We start from the raw sequence: 23,921 nt of genomic DNA, 5'->3' as shown, positions 1-23,921 counted from the left end.
GTGACAATATTCTTACTACTTTTTTGGAGTGAGATTTCGCTTCAAGAAATTTAAAGAGTATATTCTATGAAAATCACATTTTTTTACAGCTTAATTATACAGGGTGTCCCATAATTCATCCGATAGAGCTCGTGGATAGGTAAAGCGGACTAAACTTTGGAAAGTCTTCTACCATTTTACAATTTTCGCAATAATTAACGAAGTATTAATCTCTGAAGATTACTGAATACACGCGTATTTCGCCCGGCCTACTATCAAGCATACGCCCATTGCTAGCTCGACCGGCTCGACGCGCGGGCCGCGGAGTATGGGGATGGCAATAGGCATACATTTGATAGTAGAACGCGCATATTCGATGATATTTAGAGATTAATATCTCGTTAATTATTGCGAAAATTGTAAAATGATAGAGGATTTTCCATCTCAGTTTAGTCCGCTCTACCTGTCCATGAGTTCTGTCGGATGAATTATGGATCATCCTGTATATCTTCAATATAAATATTTGGAATCATTGGAACAATGTTTGCAATAATTTGTGCAAAATTATCTAGAAAATTACCTAAAGAAAGAGATGGCTTTATTGTATTTTAGATTATTAGATTATTAGAATATATATTATTTCTATCCTTTTATTAAATAAAAGAAGTATTATCTTTCCGAATTATTTACATTAATATGTAGCGAGTTTATTTGGTATAATATTTTTGCAAAACGTCTCTTTTTTAAATATTTACTCTAAATTCTTCGGTTTATAAAAGGCTTATTCGTTTCATTTGTATTTTTTATATTTGAATTTTCATTTCCTCTGTTACAATGATTGATTATACATCTATCTTATTTACTGTATTTTTTATTTCGTTATTTCAATATCATATAGAAAGTACATAGTTCTAAAAAGTTTCAAGTTAAAATAATAAACTGTTATTAGATTAGTGCTATCCAAGATTTATAATTCTGAGCATTGATTTTTTATGTGTCAGTTTTTACGTTTATTACTTTCTTTTTCAATTTATTATACATTAAAAAAAGGAAGATATTAAAGTATTTTCATATTTATGTTCTAAATCTAAAGAATTAAATTCTTTTTTATATCTATATATTAAATAAAGATTTTTTTAAAATTTAGGGGTCTATTCTCTAATTCTTAACTGTAATGTCACAGTCTTTGTTCAGCTTTTTTACCATGTACGAAACCTGCGCAGCGACACTAATGCTACAGTTACAGTCGTTATTAAGAGTTATAGAATAGAATTCTAATAGTAATATAATAGTATAATATAATATATCATCAATATTAATGAAGCGTCAGGACAAATATATTCCAGTAAACAATAAGTCGTCTTAAAGTACGCCTTAAAATTTCCCTTGGACGTCCGACATTTTTTACTAAAAGACGTCTTTAAGGCGTCTTTAAGACGTCTTATGGCTGTCTTTTAATAACCTTATTACACGTCAGACATTATATAAGACATGTGTTGGACATTTTGATGGCTGTCAGATAATCCCTGTAATGTCTATAAGACATCTTTAAGACATCTTGTAATGCCATTCTTCAGACTAATGTCTTTCAGACTAATTTTGGACATAACGATTTTTATAGGTTATATTGGCCGAGTTTCGATATACACTGACAGCACTGAAAATCTATAATATATACGTAACGTAAACTATAAATTTTCGAAAATCTACAGTTCACGTCACGAATACTACATAATAGATTTTCAGTGCTGACAATGTATACCAGAACATGGCCATTGTTCATTCAACATTTATAAGATATTGCAATGTACACATATACAGGGTGTCTCTTAAGATGGGTCGGGACTACATTGGGGCGAAGAATGGATCAAAGGGAACAAAAAATTCTTATACCATTTTGAAATACTTGCTGTATTTTTCGAATTAGAAAAGAAAATGTTTAAGCCAATATGCGGTTAAGCCGCGCGAATTCATAGGACGGCCCACATTCGAGCGGCGACGAAGCGCTCTTTCCCCCTTCTTGCGCACCGCCGTCATCGCCACTCGAGTGTGGACCGTCCTACGAATTCGCGCGGCGCGGCTTAATCGCATATTGGCTTAGACGTTTCCTTTTTTAATTCGAAAACTACAACAAGTATCTCAAAATGGCATAAGAATTTTTTATTCCCTTTGATCCATTCTCCATCCCCAATGTAGCCTCGACTCATCTTAAGAGACACCCTGAAGATTTAAATGATTCGGCGTTCTGCCGGAATTGTCAGAAGCAGAAGGTAATTGAAAGAATCCAATAAGCAACCTAGTAAACACGCATGTCTTACAGACATTCCGAAAGACGACTTAAAAGACGTCTGTAAGACTTTTTTGAAAAGACGACTTTAAGCTGACTTTCAGTCAAGTTTTAAAGACAATCTTTTTAAAGGTGCCTTTCAGGCGACGTTTGTAAAAGAGACGTTTGTAAGACTTTTTCAAAAAATGTCTTTACGACTTTTAGTCAAGTTTTAAAGACAACTTTTTTTATATAACAGATAACGTTCAGACATCCGTTTAAATCATCTTTCAGATCATCATTTTAAGACATATTTGAGAACAAAAGATAAGACATTTTTATAAAATAATTCATAAAGTCGAACTGGCGATATGACGCATTTATAACATATCGCACGTAAAATACGTGCTTTCAGTAATGTTGGTGTCATGCTTTAGTTGCTTATTGGATTCTTTCGATTACTTTCTGCTTCCGGTAATTTCGACGGAACGCCGAACCGTCTACTCGTAAATCATTTATGTGTACATTTAGTGCTTTAGTTGCTTATTGGATTCTTTCGATTATTTTCTGCTTCCGGCAATTTCAGCGGAACGCCGAACCGTCTAAATTGTATATGTGTACATTGCAATATCTTATAAATGTTGAATAAATAAATGTTGAATTGTATAATAACCATGTTCTGATATACATTGTCAGCATTGAAAATGTATAGTATTCGTAACGTGAACTGTAGATTTTCGAAAATCTATAGTTTACGTTACGTATATATTATAGATTTTCAGTGCTGTCAGTATATATCGAAACTCAGCCAATATAACTTATAAAAATCGTTATGTCCAAAAGTAGTCTGAAAGACGTCTGAAGAATGGCATTATAGGATGTCTCAAAGATGTTTTATAGATATTACAGGGACTGTCTGAAAGGCAACCATCAAAATGTTTAAAATATGTCTTATATGACGTCTGACAGACGTGTAATAAGACTACTAAAAGACAGACATAAGACATCTTAAAGACGTCTTTTAGTAAAAAATATCGGACGTCCGAGGGAATTTTAAGTCGTCTTCAAGGCATTCTTTAAGAAGACTTATTGTTTACTGGGAACTAAAGCACAACATCAACAATACTGAAAGCATCACGTATTTTACGTGCGATATATTATAAATGCGTCATATCGCCAGTTCGACTTTACGAATTATTTTATAAAAATGTCTTATCTTTTGTTCCCAAATATGTCTTAAAATGATGATCTAAAAGATGATTTAAATGGATGTCTAAACGACATCTTACATAAAAAAGATTGATACTAAAACTTGATTAAAAATTATCCTAAAGACATTTTTTGAAAAAGTTACAGACGTCTCTTTTAAGTCATTTTTCGGAATATCTGCAAGACATGCGTGTTTACTGGGATGTATGTACGCAGATTATCAGACAGATCATTTAAAAGACTTGCTTTTAACAAAAAGCTGAACTAAAGCAAATTATTCATATTTACAGTCGCTCTGCTATCTTTGAATTAGCTTTACAGAATTGTAAAAATCTTATGTATGATTAAAAAGACATGTTAAGTAATAGTGTCAGTTTTATGCTAAGAATGAAAAAGCATTAAAATTACATTTAATATTATTTAAATGATTCAAATTATTAGCTTAAGATCAAAGGTATTTATTAAAAGCATATATTCCCTATGTATTGTGTAAGCAAATTTATTCTAAGAAATTCTTTGTTTAATATTGTTTAATATTATTTACTATACCTGCACCAATCTGGTACGTACAACTTCTAAGTAATCACGACAATTACTAAGTAATAGCGTTTATACGGCTCGATTCACATCAAAATTATAATATCGATGTTATAACTACTGACGTTAAATATATAAACGCTATTTTACAAAGTTACATCAATGTAATATCTTCGTCGTAAAATAACGTTTACACGGCGTCTAATGTCAATAATTATAACATTCAATGATATAATAATATCATGACGTTAAGTTATAAAACTTCGGTCTAAATCGGGTAGTGTAAATGTATAAGTTAATGTTTAGTTAGTATAAAAATTCTGTAGGTCATATATGTTAAACGAAACCACGGTACTATGCGGACTACACAAAAGAATAATACTATATATTGATGAAACTATTAGCTTTACTAGTAGATTTAAAGGGATTCTAAAGTCGTCTGTATTATGACTAAACTATATAATTTTTATATAACAATTACTTTTTTTCTCTCTTACTGATTTGAAAATCCTTTTCTAGGATTAAAGTATACGTATTAATATGTGTGAAGTCTATGCTGAGGACGACAAAACATTTCGAAATTAGGATCTTCTTTACCATTTCTTAATCCAATATAACGCTCTAGAGCTGTTACATCGTAGCAATATTTATTTCATATAAAAGTCGTGCAATGTATTTACGAAATAGTAGTCCATAGATTAGTAGTTTGCATGAAGAAATAGCGTGGAGTTTTAAAAATTGGACTTAGACTTATTCTTGTTCCGACAGCATGCTGACAGTTGCTTGCAGGTTTGCAAGCAACAAATTTGTAATTTGCATATTTCGAGAGCAACAAATTCAGATGACATTTCAGTATCAATTTTAAGCGAGCAACAAGTTTTTTACTTCGTACTTTATTCTTGTTCGGCTAGCACGCTGTGGTTTTTGTTGTTATTATGTCTACAAACTTATTTTGTAGATAATGGATTCAAATCTAGGATATTTCGACAGCAATAAATTAGCAACAAATTTCTACGTTATTTTTACGTAGATCCGCTTTGTTATATGTATATCTTTTCGCTAATTTAATCTTCCTTTAGCGGAATATCATTTAAAAAAAACCGACATAGCAACAAATTCTTTTTTTTGATAATTTTTTAGCAACAAATGAGCAATAAATAAAAATATTAGTTAGAATTGAAATAATTATGCAGAATAGGATTCTTTCTGAATTTTGACATTTTTCAGTTGCAATGTTGATATTAATCTTTGTTATGATTCAAATAGTGATAATAAGTTAGATCGATAATACAAAATACAATATATATAGTCTACCTTTTTTTTTAAATTATTTATTCTACCTTACCTCTTTATATAGGGGCACTTTTCATGTAAAGTAATTCCCACCCCACTTTCCTCCCCCTCCCCCCACTTGGGGGCGCACGAATAGAAGCGACTTCGAGTGGAAGTCGTGCACCTCTAAGCAGGGGAGGGGGGGAAGGTGGAGTAAAAGTTCCTTCGCGTGGAAAGTCGTGCGTCCCTATGTGACATTATGTATTGGGAGTACAAATTAGTTCGGTCCGTTTTTTTGTGTTCAAAAATGCATTTATTTCAAAACAAAATGAATGAACAGATTAATTAAAGTATTGTCCATCGCTGGCTACTACTTTTTCTCATCTCTCAGGCAATTTTCGAATTCCATCTCGAAAAAATGACTCGTCTTGGGAGGCGATCTAATTTTAAAGCCAATTTTCGATTTCTGCGAAAGAAGTGAACCGGTGACTTGCCAAATCGTGTTGCATTCTTCGGAACAACCAGTAATCAGAAGGAGCAATGTCCGGAGAATACGGCGGGTGCGGTAAAACATCCCATTTGAACGTTTCCAAATATTTTTTTACGACTTTTGCGACATGAGGCGTTGTCATGAAGAAAAATAACTTTATCATGTCTTTGCTCGTATTCCGGCCGTTTTTCTCGCAATGCACGGCTCAAACGAATCAATTGTAGCCGATACCGATCGCCCGTAATGGAATCGCCAGGTTTCAGCAGCTGATAATAAACAATATTTTGGTCCCACCAGATACAGAGCATGATCTTCGAACCATGAATGCTCTTTGGTGTTGATGTTGAGGTCGATGGCAACGATTGACTGAGCTTAGCGTGGTATTTTTTCTTCTTGGGGTTGTCGTAGAATATCCACTTCTCATCTCCAGTCACAATCCGATGCAAAAAACCTTTTCTTTGTTGTCTTTGAATCAGCTGTTCGCAAGTGAAAAATCGCCTTTCAACGTCTCTCGGTTTCAGTTCATAAGGCACCCAATTTCCTTGTTTTTCAATTATTCCCATGGCTCTCAATCGTGCAGAAATGGCTTGTTGAGTTACTCCCAATGATTCTGCAAGTTCCTCTTGCGTTTGACTCTGATCTTCTTCGAGTAATGCCTCTAATTCTTTGTCTTCGAATTTTTTTGGCTGTCCAGAGCGAGGCTTGTCTTCAACGCTGAAATCTTCATCCTTGAAACGTCGAAATCATTCTCTACATGATTTATCAGTTGGAGCAGTGTCACCATAAACTTCGACAAGCATTCGATGAGCTTCAGCTACACTTTTCTTCCAATTAAAGCAAAAAATTAGAACCTCCCGCAAATGCTGCTTGGTTAACACAAAATTCGACATTTTAAACACAGTAAAAATCAAGATTTTTGTATGAAACTGAAAGCGATATAAACTGAATATTATTAGCAGATGTCTAATCTCTCTGAAAACGCCAAAATTAGCTGTCACTATGAACCATTCACAACAGCCGGAGCCATCTTTTGGAAAACCGACCGAATTTGTACTCCCAATATATGTAACGCTTTCAAAGAAAATTTTTTTTTATTTTTCAACTTCTCTAACTTATTATCACTATTTAAGTTATAACAAAGATTATTATCAACATTGCAGCTGAAAAATGTTGAAATTCGTCCTATTCTGTATAATTACCATAATTGATTTCTCTCATTTTGTTCCGCTAACTTATAGGATGTAATTTAACATATTATTATTATAATTATTATTATTAACTTTATTGAGTGCACTGTTAATAAAATACATTAGATAGACAGTATTATTTGGTATTACATAATAGTTACACTACAATAAACTGGGCGATAGTTGAGCAGCTGATTTGAAGCCGTACTTGTATATTAGAATAAATGAATTATAAAAAAAAATTCAAAACAATTAATATTACAATTACATAAATACGCAATTACTGTAAGAACACTAAAGTAGAAAGAAATGTTATAACATAACATACACTACTCATAAAGAATAACAAGAAGAATTGTACAGAATAGTTGATCCGACATCAAAATTTGGACGCAATGTATTGAGTAATTTCAGAACGAAATACAGGAAGCCGCGGTAGAGAGCGTAAAGCAGATGGTATATTATTATAAAATTTCACTGTAGTGTAAGAGAAGGCGCTCTGAAATTTAGATTTGTGATGAGTAGGACATGAAAGTTGGTATTGCTGAAGAGCATCAGAGCACCTGAATGAGAGTCAAGGTTAAAACGGATTAGCTCACAAAGATATCTAGGAATATTGGTGCGAAGAACATTATAAATCAAGCAACATAAATGAACTGTGAAACGTTGGAAAATATTCAGCCAACCAGAGCACTGAAAGCAAGGAGTAATATGATTGTACTTTCTACCATAGAAAAAACGAAGACAAGAATTTCGGATTAATTGTATTCTATGAAGATGATGTTATTTGAGACAAAGAATATATACAGTGTCGGATAATTAAACAGAGCTATTACTAGAGATTGTAACTTGTAGTTTCTGAGAGACCGACATAATGTGGCGAAAAGTATATTGTAGTTTAAGACGAGAATATGCAAGCCTGCATATAGCAACAACATGGTGTTCAAATGACCATGATGAGTCAATGTGCAAGCTTAGAATTTTGTTAGTCTAGGGATCAATGAAACATTTTGAATAGAGATATCGAAAACAGGAAGTTGAGAGAGTAAGGTAGGAGAACAAGCAATTAAAAGTGAAGATTTGGAGGGATTTAAATGCAGTCCATTCAATGTCGATCATTCAACGATCAAAGGTCATCATTTAGTGAGCGTGCAACAGAGAAAGCTTCAGAGGATTTGAAAGATATGAATAGCAGTACATCGTCAGCATACATGTAAGGTCTAGAGGAGATAACTATGGAAGGTAAATCAGCAACGAACAGATTAAATAATAAAGGATCAAGAATGGAACCTTGAGGTACACCAGAGGAGACTCCGATATTAGGGAGAAACTAGGAGAAAGATTATAAATGAAAACTTGCTGAGAATGATTAGAAAGAAAGAAATGTAAAAGTGATAAAGAGGAATCACATAGGTTATCATGATGCAACTTGGCAGCCAATAGCTCATAATTAATCGAAAGCTTTAGAAAAATCTAAAGCTACAAGAGCCGACAAAGAACTATTATCGAAAAATCGAAGAACAGAATCTGACAGAAGAAGAGAGGTAATGGTACTGTGATTTTTACGGAAGCCAGATTGACATTTAGGAATTATATCATTCACATGAAAGAAATGGTTCATTTATATAAAAATAATGCCTTTCAGAATTTTTGAGAGAAAAGGAGAAAGAACATCCTCTGAGAATAACATCCTCTGAGATGACGTTTTAAGTATATTTTAACGGATAAGAATCGTTGACGATGTATGTGAGTAGTAATTTTCATTGTTTTAAAATTTTTAATTAAAGGACCTTGACAGCCATGGTTTTTGTACAGATAATTAAAGAATACTTATTTAAGATTTGATTGATTTGATGTATTAAAATATTATAAATTTTACATATTCGGTTTTAGCGATTTTTAATTTATAATCTCAAAATACGGAACTATCTAATACAATTTCAATACGGAACTATCTAATTCTACGTGAGTTTATGTATGTATGTAGTCCTTTTAAACTGCGTATCGAAATGATTTTTTGATCTTGGAACTCAAATTCCACTGAACTACTGCAGTAATATCATAAGATAAATTAACTAGCAATTTAACAAAATGCTCATAAGCATTTTACAATTAGAACAATCTTAACACTGTCGAATAACATTAAAATCTATAAATAAATAATGTATTGCGGAAAAAATATTATCTTGACAGGGAGGATTTCCAACCCATCAGGTCTCGAATCCGGATCTCCAGCATTTCGTACATGCATTCTAAGCCTTTAGATTACCAATTAGTAATACTCTTCGCAATAACTGTCATATGTACAACGTCTTATTTCGGGCGATGTAAATAAACAATATTAAACTAAGAATCTTATAGGATCATATACATGTGAATATACAATCAATAAGAGATCAATGCCTTTAACAGTCGAGTTGAGTCTTAAGTACTTGTATAATTTTATGTGAATTTATATACCACGCATGTAATCCTTTTAAATTTCGTTTTAAATTTCCTTTTAAATTTTCCGAATTGAATTTTCGGTCTTGAAACGTAAAGGCTAAAGCCTTTTCTAGAAGGAGATCAGAAATAAATTGAATCTCGATTAAGGGGAGTGATCAAATTATCGGGATTTTGCAGATCGATATAAATCTCCGAATTTACTAAATGAAATAAAAAATTCTTTTACTGAATTAAAATAGACGTAAAATTTGGGAGTGCTGCAATAGATTTTATACTATTGGGAGTACAAATTAGTTCGGTTAATTTTCCAAAAGCTGGCTCCGGCTGTTGTGAATGGTTCACAGTGACAACTGATTTTGGCGTTTTCAGAGAGGTTAGACATCTGCTAATAATATTCAGTTTATATCGCATTGAGTTTCATACAAAAACCTTGATTTTTACTGTGTTTAAAATGTCGAATTTTGTGTTAACCAAGCAGCATTTGCGGGAGGTTCTAATTTTTTGCTTTAATTGGACGAAAAGTGTAGCTGAAGCTCATCGAATGCTTGTCGAAGTTTATGGTGACACTGCTCCAACTGATAAATCATGTAGAGAATGATTTCGACGTTTCAAGGATGGAGATTTCAGCGTTGAAGACAAGCCTCGCTCTGGACAGCCAAAAAAATTCGAAGACAAAGAATTAGAGGCATTACTCGAAGAAGAGTCAAACGCAAGAGGAACTTGCAGAATCACTGGGAGTAACTCAACAAGCCATTTCTGCACGATCGAGAGCCATGGGAATAATTGAAAAACAAGGAAATTGGGTGCCTTATGAACTGAAATCGAGAGACATTGAAAGGCGATTTTTCACTTGCGAACAGCTGATTCAAAGACAACAAAGAAAAGGTTTTTTGCATCGGATTGTGACTGGAGATGAGAAGTGGATATTCTACGACAACCCCAAAAAGAAAAAATACTACGCTAAGCCCGGTCAATCGTTGCCATCGATCTCAACATCAACACCAAAGCCGAACATTCATGGTTCGAAGATCATAATCTGTATCTGATGGGACCAAAAGGGTGTTGTTTACTATAAGCTGCTGAAACCTGGCGATTCCATTACGGACGATCGATATCGGCTACAATTGATTCGTTTGAGCTGTGCATTGCGAGAAAAACGGCCGGAATACGAGCAAAGACATGATAAAGTTATTTTTCCTCATGACAACGCTCGGCGTTATGTCGCTAAAGTCGTAAAAAAATATTTGGAAACGCTCAAATGGGATGTTGTACTGCACCCGCTGTATTCTTCAGACATTGCTCCTTCTGATTATTGGTTGTTCTGAAGGATGCAGCACGATTTGGCAAGTCATCGGTTCACTTCTTTTGCAGAAATCGAAAATTGGCTCCAAAATTGGATCGCCTCCAAAGACGAGTCATTTTTTCGAGATGAAATTCGAAAATTGTCTGAGAGATGAAAAGTAGTAGCCAGCGATGGACAATACTTTAATTAATCTATTCATTCATTTTGTTTTGAAATAAATACATTTTTGAACACAAAAAATGAACCGAACTAATTTGTACTCCTAATAAAATCGAAAAAAAGTTAAAAACTTACACTTTTTCAACTCATAGAACTGTCAACTGCCGTAGATATTTCCTTCCTACAAAAATTTTATAGCTCGTATGGATCAAATGATATTGCAGCACTCAGTGCATTACATACACAAACAATACTGAATTTATGAAACTAAGATTAAAAGTTTCAAAAGAAATCGATCTACAAATGATATGTATATGAACGCTAAGCGAAGATTCGGAATGGTAAATAAAGCAGTAATTGTGTTTAGCAGGTGTTCGATCTTCTAAGAGATGGCGTTGCAAGATAAGGACAGATGAATGCGTTTGAGCGAAGTACAACGATATATAATAAGTACAAGAAATAAATGAAAGATGTCATTATTATTGAATTTGGAATTAAAAAAGATCTGTACTATCGATCTTGATTAAATTCGGCCATCGATCCAGAATCCCCTTAAGAGTTAACCGTGAGTTGTAGAACTGAGCTTTCAATTGTTAATACGGCTCTCTGATTCATGACATTTTAAGATTATAAATAGTACTTAAATAGTCTTAGACATAAGAATTGACTATGCATACCGACATTAATAAGTTTAGAAACAGGAACTGTAATTACAGAACTGCCTAGTAAATTTACATGTAACGTACCCATTAGTTATGATTTTCCATTCAACAATATAACTGTAATATAACACAGGTACGTTATATGTAACTTTGTATTTGCTGAATGATTATGTACAAAGACTTGGAAATGTTATGCGGAACCAATTTAGATCTTGTGAACTCTCTCTTCATTCAGAGACCAGGGAACTAGAATTAGAGAGCTTTACAGGGAGAGAGTGGCAAATTGCATCACTTGAATGCCCACGTCCAATCAAGACTGGGGTGACCAGTTTTCTCCAATTTTTTCCATGGCTATTGGAGTTTTGCCCATGTCCAATCAAAAGAGATGGGTCACGTGATGCAATTTGCCATTCTCCCTGTGAGGCTCTCTAACTAGAAACTCTCAAAACATAAATGCACTCCCTTCTTTCGAGCGCTTATGAACTTGGCGAAGTTTCACAGTGCTAAGATAATGTTTCGGATGGCGCGGACGCATCATAGGCATAATATCAATGATTAGATAATAGAACTAATAAATACTAGAGCTTGGAAAAGATATTGAATAACATAAAATTCGACTACTCACCCGTAGATCCGTTACCCATGCATACGACTCGGGGTACCTGCTAATTCGGGTACTCGTAGAACTGTGTACGATGCGAATACCCGCAGAACCATCTGCAATATAGGTACTCGCGAAATCGTGGGCGATACGGGTACCTGTTTTGATGCGAATATCCACTATATGTTACAGATATCTGCGTGTAATTTTGTCAATTTTAAAGGCGTTTTAGAATTGTTTATACTAATTTTTATTTTGTTTGTAGTTAAACAGTTTGAATTAAGAATGTACTGGTCATACAGTTCCTACAAAGCAAATTAAATTTGGAAATGTATTTAATATTCATAATGCTAAAATGAAATAGTTTAGTTCCGCAATATTTTAATTACAAATGGAATGAGAATGACTACAAATAATTGTAAAACGCATACCCTTAAAATTTGCAAAATTACATGTAGATATTTGTAGCATGTAGCGGATACTTGCATCAAAACGGATATCCATATTGCCCACGATTCTTCGGATATCCGTATCGCACACGGTTCCACGAGTACTCGCATCGTACACGGTTCTGTGAGTACTCGAATTAGCGGAACCGGTTCAGATCTACACGTATAACGGAATGGGAGGACGGGTACTTGGATATTCCGAGCTCTAATAAATACTTTGCCATAACTCTTTTTTAGACTGTAAAAGCTTTTCTTCCAATGATGCTGGAAAACAATAAAGGACATATCGTGAGCGTGGCCAGTTTAGCCGGTCAATGTGGGATTCCAAAATTGATAGACTATTGTGCATCCAAATTTGCGGCAATGGGATTTGATGAAGCTCTTCGAATGGAACTTGAGGTAACTGTAATTTATTGAACAAGTTATTCAATAGATTATTCTGAAAATTATTCTTAATCTTTATAAATTTAAAATACGATTTTTTTCTAAATATTTTGAGATATTATAAGAACTTTTTCACTACTAAATGAACAAGCCAAAGAATGCTCGTATGAATCTTTGAATAATGCAAATTTGAGAAAAATAAAAAGATCGAACTGGACGGACATGGAAATTTTTATTGAATTATCGAAAAACTAATAATCCAATTAATGGACGGAAAGCGCCATAAATATATAGATATATATAGATCATTAGAACCTAAATGAAAGGAATGGGTTTTATCAAAACTGACGCACAAATGAAAACCAAATAAAAACATTTAAAGGAGATATACTTTATATGTAAATATAATAACAGCAGGTGCCGAACATATGACCTTTCTATATTACGATGGGATGGAACAATTTTTTGACGGAAGATCTGGATCTTAACAAATGTTATCCAGGTTATGATCCTAAACAATATTTAAGAAGTTTTAGTCGGTCGGACACCTTGGGTAATGCTAATACTGGCAGTGCTGTAACTTGCAAGCCTTATAAAAAGTTAATTAAAAGTTACTTAATCAAAATGAATTTAATTATGGTGGAAAGCTCTCGAGCTATGCTACAAGAATATGCAATAAAAAAATGAGGCGTTTTATTTGAGAAATTAAAAGTGACTTTTATGTGATCTTCATACAATTATTCAAGGTTAAACTAATGACACTATCTTATGTCCCTCTCAAAACCATACAACATTTTTCGCTGTTTTGCTTACCTGACGAGATATTCGCGTGGAGGGATTAAAATGGCCTACCCTGTATACAATTTTATATATATATATATATATATATATATATACAAATATATATATATATATATATACAAATTTTCACTTTTCACATTTCCGTTTGAGAGAAAAAGTTACATGATCGATACTCTGTTTAATTTCTACCACCAATCTGATATAAAATGTTTAACAGATATTGACGACAAAATAGGAGCAGAATGTGACAGTTGACGTTAATCTATTAACATTTTCTAATAAAATTTGCTATCAATTTGTTGACATTCCGCTAACATTTTGCTATCTGAATTAGCTACTCATATTTTTTTAGGTACTATTACATAATTATTACATAACTAGTCGATCAACTCATTCTTATTCTATTCTGTTCTAGTACGAAGGGTACAATATCAACACAACAGTTGTATGTCCTTATTTTATCCGTAGTACTGGCATGTTCGATGATGTTCAATCAAGGTAGATGAGATTTTGATATTTATGATAATATAATGAATATACGAAATTGCTCAATGTTTTAGAAATCCTCGAAAATTTTTTATAAGCTATTATTTTAGAAATAAATATATTATTATTTATATTTTTTCTAATAATATAAATGTAAATAAATTAGCTTGTTACATGTATGAAAGTATGTACAATATTCAAACTTTAGATACATCCCGACTCTAAGTCCAAATGCTGTAGCCGATAGAATAATAATGGCGATGAGGTGTAACGAAAAGTATGCCATCATTCCAGGCTACTTACAAATTTTGCTTACTTTAAAGTGGTAAGTAAATTTGTTATTTCGTTATTTTATCGCTTATATGAAAAAAATTATATACTCGTTAAAACGCAGGATATTTCCATGGCCATGTGTCGCGATGTTTCTTCATGGATTAGTAAGAGACGTTTCGCCAAGCCATGAAAATAACAAATCATGTGTAATTGCGGCTACGACTATCGCGGAAAAGGAATGTATCGTACCGCCATCAAAGGATCAAAACGTCGCTGCCATCCATCAACAATTAGCTAGACGTATCTCTAGCCCCGAAAGAAAACCTTGAACTTTTCTTACTGCGTCTCGGTTTTCATATCAATCTAGAATGTTCAAATTTTGTTAAAAGGTTAGAGTTTTCTCTCTTCCTATTGTGTCTTTACCTTGCAGCTCTTCATATGTTCCAATCTTTTATATTATTTTAATGAAATAAATCGCTTAATATGTTTGTACAGTGTTGAATAAAAATACTATCCATTTCGACAAGTAGAATTGTGCAGAGCTTCTCTTTTTTCAAATTTCTTATAGTTGCGCTTTCAGTAATCGATCATTCGCAGGAAGAAAAAGAAATGTGAAGAAAGTGCATCTCAATCTATTAAAAAATTGGATAATATCTTTGTTCTCGATGTATGATCTAGCAAGCAGCTTCCACATAGAAGAGAGTTGCTAAATACGTATTACTTCTGAGGAAAAAAGATTAGATCTGTCGAGATATGATTATATTTAGGTTCAACAGATCTGGCCAGATATGACTCCGATAAAAAATTTTGTCATATACAGGACGTTTCATACCTGCTGGATCATCTCTCGTGAGGAAATAGAGGGGACTGAGTAAAAAATTATCCATTTTTACAATTTTCACAATAGTTAACAAAATATTAATTTCTAAAAATCACCAAATAAATACGTATTCACCTAGCCTACCACCAAATGCAAGCGCGCAACATGATACAACATACAACTGCCTAGCGTGGGAAGATGTTTTATTTCGCTGTTCGTGCGTTGCTAAGGCTGCTTGTAATAAACAACTCGCATGCCTAGCAATCTACGACGGTGAGCCGTCCTACAGTAAAGTCTCTTTAAAATTGGCCTCCTGGAGCGATAAGAGTGGAATGCCAAAATTATAGAGTACCTTCTCTACAGCACGATTTACCAATCACCACGTAGAGGAAAGTGGGGGAATTGTGCGCATCCTGGTTTGGTACTTTTTCAATAGATGAAGATATCACCGTGGTAAAATTTTTTACGCACGTCATCCTCTTAAGATATAACTACAAAAGATACGTAAACACATTGCTAGCCAGAGAAATACAAAAAAGTGAAATCATATTTTTTCTTGTTATTTTAGCTTTCAGAAAATAAGATGGTAAGTCCGTATTTTTAATTTGATTGTTTAAAGTTGCATATGTTAAAGTACGTTATTATGTGCATCTTTTGAGCTGTTATTTATTAAGTTTGGTTATAGGAATTGTTGAAATAATCGTATTTTTTACCGAGTCAGGTCGCGGCGGGCAACTATGCGCAAGCGTTTCGAAATGCGCAATTACACACACACATCTTCCATATACTGTATGATTAGCATTAATTTTTTTCGTTTCTTCTTGGCATTATTATTTTATTTTATCATTTCATTTTGCCAAAGGCTATGTGCATTATTATTATATTAGTTTTGTATTTTTTCTTAATATATACAATATATTAGATGTAGTAAAAAGAAATCCATTATTTTTCCAATAGATGGCTTTAGTAATCTGTATCTCGTCTACGCGTGATACAGATTACTAAAGCCATCTATTGCAAAAATAATGGATTTCTTTTTACTACACCTAATATATTTATATTGCAATGAATGTATTTTCTGATTTCTTTGTCAACATTCCACAATTCATTCATTTCTTACAACTTTTGTTTTGTGCACAATTATCCAACACACGCGCATAATTATCCGAAGCGCGAGAAATTTTTTCGCTTTTCCGTTTTTTCCTTTTGATTAAATATAATCTTATTGAATGAAAATCTGTTCGATATAAGGATACGTAATGGTAGAAGAATATTTATATATTTCTATTTTCACACTTATATCGCTTTAAACTTGGAAAACCATTCCAGGGCAATAAATTTCCCTTAGGTGTGCACAGTTCCTTCACTTTCCCTTATTTGCGCGAACACAGTTGCGCACCTGTCAAAGTGCACTATAGTGTACAAAACTTTAGCAGGACAAGTATCATATGTATCACATATTATGTATCACAAAAGAATACATTACACAAATAGTTATACATAACCTGCCTATGGAATACATTGTGAGAATCTAGTATAATTAATGCAACACATGTTCAGCCTATCATGACATGGAAGGGGTACGACATTAGTGTTTGTAAAATTAATATGTGTAAGGAATGCAAAGATTACAGAAATTAAATTTAGAGAGACTCTATTGTACCACGTCGCGCTTGTATTGGCGGTAGCCAGTGTTATTTACCGACTTTTAGATACTAATATCTCATTAACTATTGCGAAAATTGTAAAATGATACAAGACTTTTTTATTTACAAGGGAATTAGTTATCTAGATGTCCAATTTTGAAAAAGTGACGGCTAGTTATAATATTCTACCTTTTATTTCTAATTAAAATGTGTACCATCCGCTTTGAAAATTTGATATTTGTTAGAAAAATAGATTTAAAGTCTCCGCGGCTCCAAAAATGAGTTTAAGTGACATTTTTTAATAACTTGTTTTACTTTTGGGTTTTTCTACATTATACATGTGAGTAATATATGTAAGTGGAATTGAAAAGAAAACTTAGGTCTTGATTGCAATGGTGGATGTGATCTGAATGGTGGATGTGATGGTGAATGGTGATGTGAACATTTTTTTATCTATCTTTCTCGAAGTTTGAATTGCGTTTGGATATGCTACACTTATAAAATTGTATATGTACTCGTATATGAATGTATGTAAGTATAAAAGTATATATATTTTCTTCTTATATATTTTCATTACATTCCTGTTATTTTAATTCATAACATAATTGTTTGATCTATATAATGTAATTATAAAATTTTATTCTTTAAATAACATTACAATCCGAAGCGCCACTACGGTCTAAGTATTAAGATGTTTTATTCTTTAATTGCGTGCGTATACTAGCTTGATCAAAAAGTTTCCGGAATTCATTCAGAAAATTCAAAATACAAGTTTATTCATCAAAAGTGATATTGTCCCCTTCAAAGTACTCTCCAGCGACTGCAACGCACTTATGCCAGCGCTTGATCCAGCTCTCGAAACAGTTCTGGAACTCTATTATTGGTATAGCCATCAGAGCCATCTTCGATTTTTCCATTACCTCCTTTCGGCTGTCAAAACGCGTTCCCCGCAGTGGTTTTTTGACTCGATCGAACAGAAAAAAATCGCAGGGAGCCATATCGGGTGAATTCGATGGCTGTTGGATGGTATTCGTTTTGTTCTTGACCAAAAATTCACGGATAATGATGGCACTGTGCGACGGTACGTTATCATGGTGCAAAATCCACGAGTTGTTTACCCACAAATCCTTTCTTTTTTGGCGAATTGTTTCACGCAAACGTCTCATAACGCCCAAATAATACTCCTTATTAACTGTCTGACCTTCTGACAAAAATTCGTGATGTACAATACCGTTGTAATCCATGAAAACCGTGAGCATCGCTTTCTTTTTCGACTGAAAACGACGTGGTTTTTTTGGTCTTGGCTCATTTGGAGCTCTTCATTCTCGCCTGATGTCTGGATTGCGTGTCGTACTCATAAACCCACGTCTCGTCTCCAGTAATGATGCGTTTGATGAATGTTGGGTCGGATTTAGTCTTGGAAATCATGTCTTTGGCGATGTCAACGCGGTCCCTTTTTTGCATGAAATTCAGTTCCTTCGGGACCAACTTTGCAGCAACACGGCGCAAACCCAAATCATTAACTACAATGTCCTGAACGGATCCATAAGCAATGTTTAAGTCCTCTGCCAGCTCTCTGATAATTAATTTGCGGTTATTGGCCAACATTTCTCTCACTTTATTGATGTTTTCGTCGGTTTTCGATGTCGACGGTCTGCCACTGCGTTTGTTATCCTCGACGGATTCACGACCACTCTGAAGCGTTCATATCACTCGTAAACGATTGTTTTCTTTAGAACATCACTGCCGAAACAGTTTCCCAACATTTCCAAGGTTTTCGCACCATTGAATCCATTTTTAACGCAAAATTTAATACAAACTCGTTGTTGCAAATTCAACTCCATTTTTAAAACTGTAAAAAATCAAAAACACGCGCAGAGGTAGATGTACTCAAGACGGCGTAATTTTTACAAATGTCAAGCTATGGCGATAAAATTTGATGGAAATGTCAATGATAGATGTGGCAACCTAGCCAAAAAAAAGAACTCAAATCAGCTGACTCAGAGCATCACCTGGTGGTCTCTTCCGGAAACTTTTTGATCAAGTTGGTATGTGTATGTGAGTATATGTACATTATGGATGGTAATGTATAATAAGAAAATATACAATATGTACTTTTATACGTATAATACATACATTTATACAACGTATGTTATACTTTATGTACAATGTTTATAATTAATGAATCCAGTTTTATTGTTAAAATAAATATTATTTATTAGCACTATAATTCAGAATTTACAAGGCAAAATTAAAATTGAAAAATGTTTTTCCTGAAATGAGAAATTTTATGATGTTTCTAAGCGATCATTCATCATAAGCTATATCACATCTAGCGCTGCTTTACCTCTCTCTGTTCAAGAAAATAAATAGAATCTGATAAGAAAACTTTTTATCAAATTGAATATTGAATTTAATTCCAGTTTTTTGTATTCACAATCGTAAAATCCAGATACAGAACCTTCATCACAGTATGTAATAAAAGAGATATTCGTGGTTAATGAAAATAGATCCTGAATTATAATAGTTATACATTTTTATAATAGTTATACATTTATAATAGTTATACATTTCATATCAAGTTGAATATCGTAATTGTTTAATATATATTCCAATGTCGAGATTCGTGATTTTTAAAACCGCCTGTTTTAATACGATATTCATTTCACTCTTTTCACATCACTCTTTTCTATCTAGATGTATTTATATTAATAAAAAGTTATTTATATCAGTATTTATCATATTACAATAAATAGGGGATTTGGTTCAAATTTTTCATATCTGTAATCGTACAAATCAGATATATAGAATCTTTTATCCGCCTACTCCTATCTTGACTACTCAAATCAATCATGTTGAATACGGAAATCCTAATTCATTTTTGTAAATATCCTATAGTGTTCTAACTCGTTTTTTCAACAATATAGTATCTGATTGAATATTAAATGTCTGACGACTGTTATCATGTTAATTCAGAAAATCTAGATTCATGCAAATATTGTAAGAAATAAGCGATGAGAAAAATATCAGAGAGGATTCGAACCGAGGCCTAGTCTTCTCCATAATACTAGACTTCCATCAAGTCTCCAAGTCACACAGTGGCGCTGATAGCTTCTCAGTTGTGCCTATTTTTTCTAAATTTCTTACAGTAATTCTTACAAATTTCCTATCGTGTCTTAAATCGTTTTCTCGAGAAACTATCACTGCATCTCATTGAATACTAACCGTCTGATGACTTCTATTATGTTGAATCCGAAAATCCTGTATGTGAATGCTTCACAGCTATGGTTTTTATACAGGTTTATGTTTATTCTATTTTTGTTGTTTGCAATAACGACAAATTGTCTTTGTAGGATTTTCAGTTAATCTTTTGTATACGAGCTCTAACGCTCGTCAAATATTAATCTAATTTATATTAAATAATAATTTATAGGAATTGATCAATTAATGTTTGATAAACGCAAATATACAAATATTATACAGCACTTTGACGCAAGTTTGTTAGGAAATTTTACCTAAAACGCCTAAAACGACATACAATATGAATTCTTTAGGCAAATACGCCGCGCTGGAATTTACGTCGCAGAAGTTAGAACAAATAGAAGAAGAGAGGATAATTTTTCCGCAACTATTCTCTCTGTTATATGTCTTTATATGTTCATGTCTTATTATATGTACATGTCTTATTATATTAGTATTGTGTTATGATTTTAGTTTCTTACTGTCAATATTAATGAAATTATTGTTGAATCGATTTGTTACTGTAATAAATATATCGTCATTATAAATTATAATCTACATAAAATGATTACTGTAGGGTGCGTAAAAGATTTAGGGTCGATTGTTTCATCTTTAGATAAACTATATCTAATTTACTTATTGGATAAACAAAAGAGTAAAAAAGTAAGAATGTAACTCATAAGAGAGTAAGACAGTGAACTGAAGTTTAGTGGAAGGTGAAACAATCCAGCATTAGTATGATGATTATTTCGTGATACATAAGTGTAGAGAAATAGTAAAGCATGTTGTAAAATACAAGTGCTTTGCTCTTGTATTCTTTGTTTGGTTTGTTGTCTTGTATATCCCATCTGTTTGGGATATGCATTTTTAATGGACGGGATGGCCAAAGCATACAAAATGCTCAGATTGGATTCAGTGCACTAAATGCAATAAACACATTACATGAAATGTATACTTCATGTAATAATACTTATAATATATGTAGGAAGATTGTAATTATCATCTATCACTTCGTGTATATATTTATCATTTTTATTCCTTGATATAACTTTGTAAACATATTTTAAGTTATTGTGCCATTTTATATCTTATTTATAAGCATTATTTGTAATGTTTTATGAGCCGTAACATACCCTCTTCCTCCTAAAATGAATAGTCATGTATCCCATTCCTATAGGATATATGGCAAAAATGCATTTCAAAAAGTTTTTTTTTTAATACGAAAAATAAATATTTTGGATTTCTAATATTTTTTTCATAATAGTAGATATTACAAAGTTTTTGCTGATATAGTTCGTTTACTTTAAAAATAGTAAATAATACTTAATAAATTTAGTTTTTGTTTTGTGCCGGAATTATTTTAATTGTAAAAAGAAAGAAAACAGTTGAATGTTGTTTCAAGCCCTTAATATGTATTAACAATTTGACTGGCAAACGCGGAGCGTCGGCCGTTTAAGCAACGATCCTCTTGACATCTGCGGGTGTATGAACCCGTGAATCTTGACCCGGATGTGCGTGTGCAATTGATGCGTTCTCGTGTGTAAAACTTATCTTGCGAAAAGCTCCGCAATACGTGGAATCACAATAATCTCCAGTTCTTTTGGATTGTCAGCAAGTGGAACAGGTGAGTATTTATACCTTTTTATTATTGAATGTAATTCTTTGGTGATAAAGCAAATGCACATTATATTTCAAGTCTCGTTCTCGATGATTGGCTATGTAGTACCGTCTTCTCTCTCTCATGGCACCACAAGCTTCAGAGTAAATATTTTTCTTTTCTTTCCCTTTCCCATGTCCTATGCTTTCGTGCTTTATAACATTTTCTGTGGTCGAAGGAGTCACAACTCAGAGGTAAATGTGGTTAGAGAAAGGTATTTTTTTTACAGCTATAATGTCAAAAAAAAGTGCGAAAGCCGCGGAATTAGAGGCATTGAGCGAGCAGATGAGATGCGGAAAAAACTGAGAAGATTAAAGAGACCAGCGGCCGAGGAAGAGCTTCCTGCCGCCATAGAAATTCAGATACAGGTTGAGGAGAAAGAAAATGGTGAGTAAAATATAGATATTCGCAAGCAAAATGGTAATGAGCCTTTACTAGAGGACAAATCATACAAAAATAGCATGAGTCTTCGCTAGAGGGAGGACATGCTATGAACCTCCACTCGAAGAAGGGCAAAAAATCGCTCTCGGCGAGACAAAATATTCATTCGAGTCGATGTATTATGTGTCGCGGTCAGAAAAGATACGGAGGACCTAACCGCGAGAAATTCTGAAGACGAATCTGAGGAGAGATCAGACATTTCTTCGTCAAATGCCTCGAATACTGACGAGGAAGTGAGAAGGAATGAGAAAGCAGAGAAGGTTATAGATAAGATCAAAAAAGATGAAGGCACGAAGAGTCTCAGCAAGGAGGCTCGAGAAAGTCTTTGTCTGAGAGCAGAGCCGGCAGATTCGGCTGATGTCGCCCTACATCCAATACTAGTCAAGGAATGGATAAACTTGATTCATAAAGGCCTTTATGAGGGGGAGGAAGAGGACGAAAAGAAGCGGGGAAAAGAGGAAAACAAACAACGCGAGGTGATTATGAACAAATTCCTTAGGAAGGAAGCCCTGTTTGTCGAGGCACCAAAACTTAACCTTGAAATTTTGGCCTTCATGTCGGGAAAAAACAAAGGTAAACATTTTGTCACAGTACAAAATGCGTTAGACTCAGCGATGGTAGTGGTGACCAAGAGCATTTCCCTAATCCTAGAACTAGAAGAAGGTGAAATTTCTAGTAAATTACTACAGAATTTGGGGAATGCCGGAAAGTTAATGGCAGGATTACATTATTAAAATTCAGTAATGAGAAGAGCCTTTGTTATTCCTAGTATTGATGAGAAATACAGAGACTTATTTAAAAAATCGGACATAACGTCTGATCTTTTTGGCAAAGACTTATTTAAACGCCTAAAATATACAAAGTCTCTGAATAAAATAGTGGAAGAACTCACTCCACATCAACAAAAACCGTTAAAGATGCAAAACCATGGACCATGGAAATCGAAAAAGCCTGCCAAGGAAATCCAGGGCCCGCAACAGGCTCAAAAATCAAAACAGCTTCAAAGGTCTCTCCAGTATAAGGATCGCCAGAAAAACTTTTCTTGGAACAACAAGAATGAAATCGAGCCACTACAGACAGACTAAAGATGAGCAACGTGGTTGGACGACTAAGATTTTTTCAAGAGAAATGGAGGTTAATCACCAAGGATAAGTTTATTCAAAATTGTGTTAAAGGTTATTCATTTCGTTTCGAATCGAAACCCAACCAAACCTCTGTACCAGAGACATTATTGCAAAGTTCTCAGACTCTGCAGGATGTCAAAAAAAGCGATTGATAATCTTTTATTATTAGGGGCGGTTAGGCCTTGTATTTTGAAAAGTTCCCGGTTCATATCGTCATACTTCTTAATCCCAAAACCTGAACTTTTAGATTTATTTTAAATTTAAAAAAGTTAAATATATATAAGTTTATTATAACAAAACATTTTAAATTAGAAGACTATCGTACTGCGGCGAAGTTACTCTTTGGAGATTTTTTGGCAAAGTTATACTTAAAAAACGCTTATTTTCTTATACTGATAGACAAAATCTCTTCAAAATATTTAAAATTTAACAAGTATAAAAAGAAGAGCATAAGAAACCACAGCACAAGTTGTAGATTGTGATATTTAAT

General features: G+C 33.4%; 1 protein-coding gene across 1 annotated transcript in view; it reads left to right on the top strand.

Moving 5' to 3' along the window:
- Positions 1-15,035, top strand: part of LOC105143793 (epidermal retinol dehydrogenase 2) — a 48,638-nt gene extending 33,603 nt beyond the window's left edge. The window contains exons 6-9 of the mRNA XM_087410493.1: positions 12,797-12,958; positions 14,160-14,242; positions 14,439-14,555; positions 14,625-15,035. Of these exons, the coding sequence (XP_087266619.1) occupies positions 12,797-12,958; positions 14,160-14,242; positions 14,439-14,555; positions 14,625-14,832 (570 nt within the window). The 3' untranslated portion in view covers positions 14,833-15,035. The remainder of the gene's footprint in view (positions 1-12,796; positions 12,959-14,159; positions 14,243-14,438; positions 14,556-14,624) is intronic.
- The last annotated feature ends 8,886 nt before the right edge of the window (positions 15,036-23,921 follow it).

Source organism: Acromyrmex echinatior, chromosome 1 (assembly GCF_024713525.1).
Source record: "Acromyrmex echinatior isolate Ae372 chromosome 1, ASM2471352v2, whole genome shotgun sequence".
NCBI lineage: Eukaryota > Metazoa > Arthropoda > Insecta > Hymenoptera > Formicidae > Acromyrmex > Acromyrmex echinatior.
Note: the sequence above shows the minus strand (reverse complement) of the source record. Positions and strands in the feature narration are given on the sequence as shown.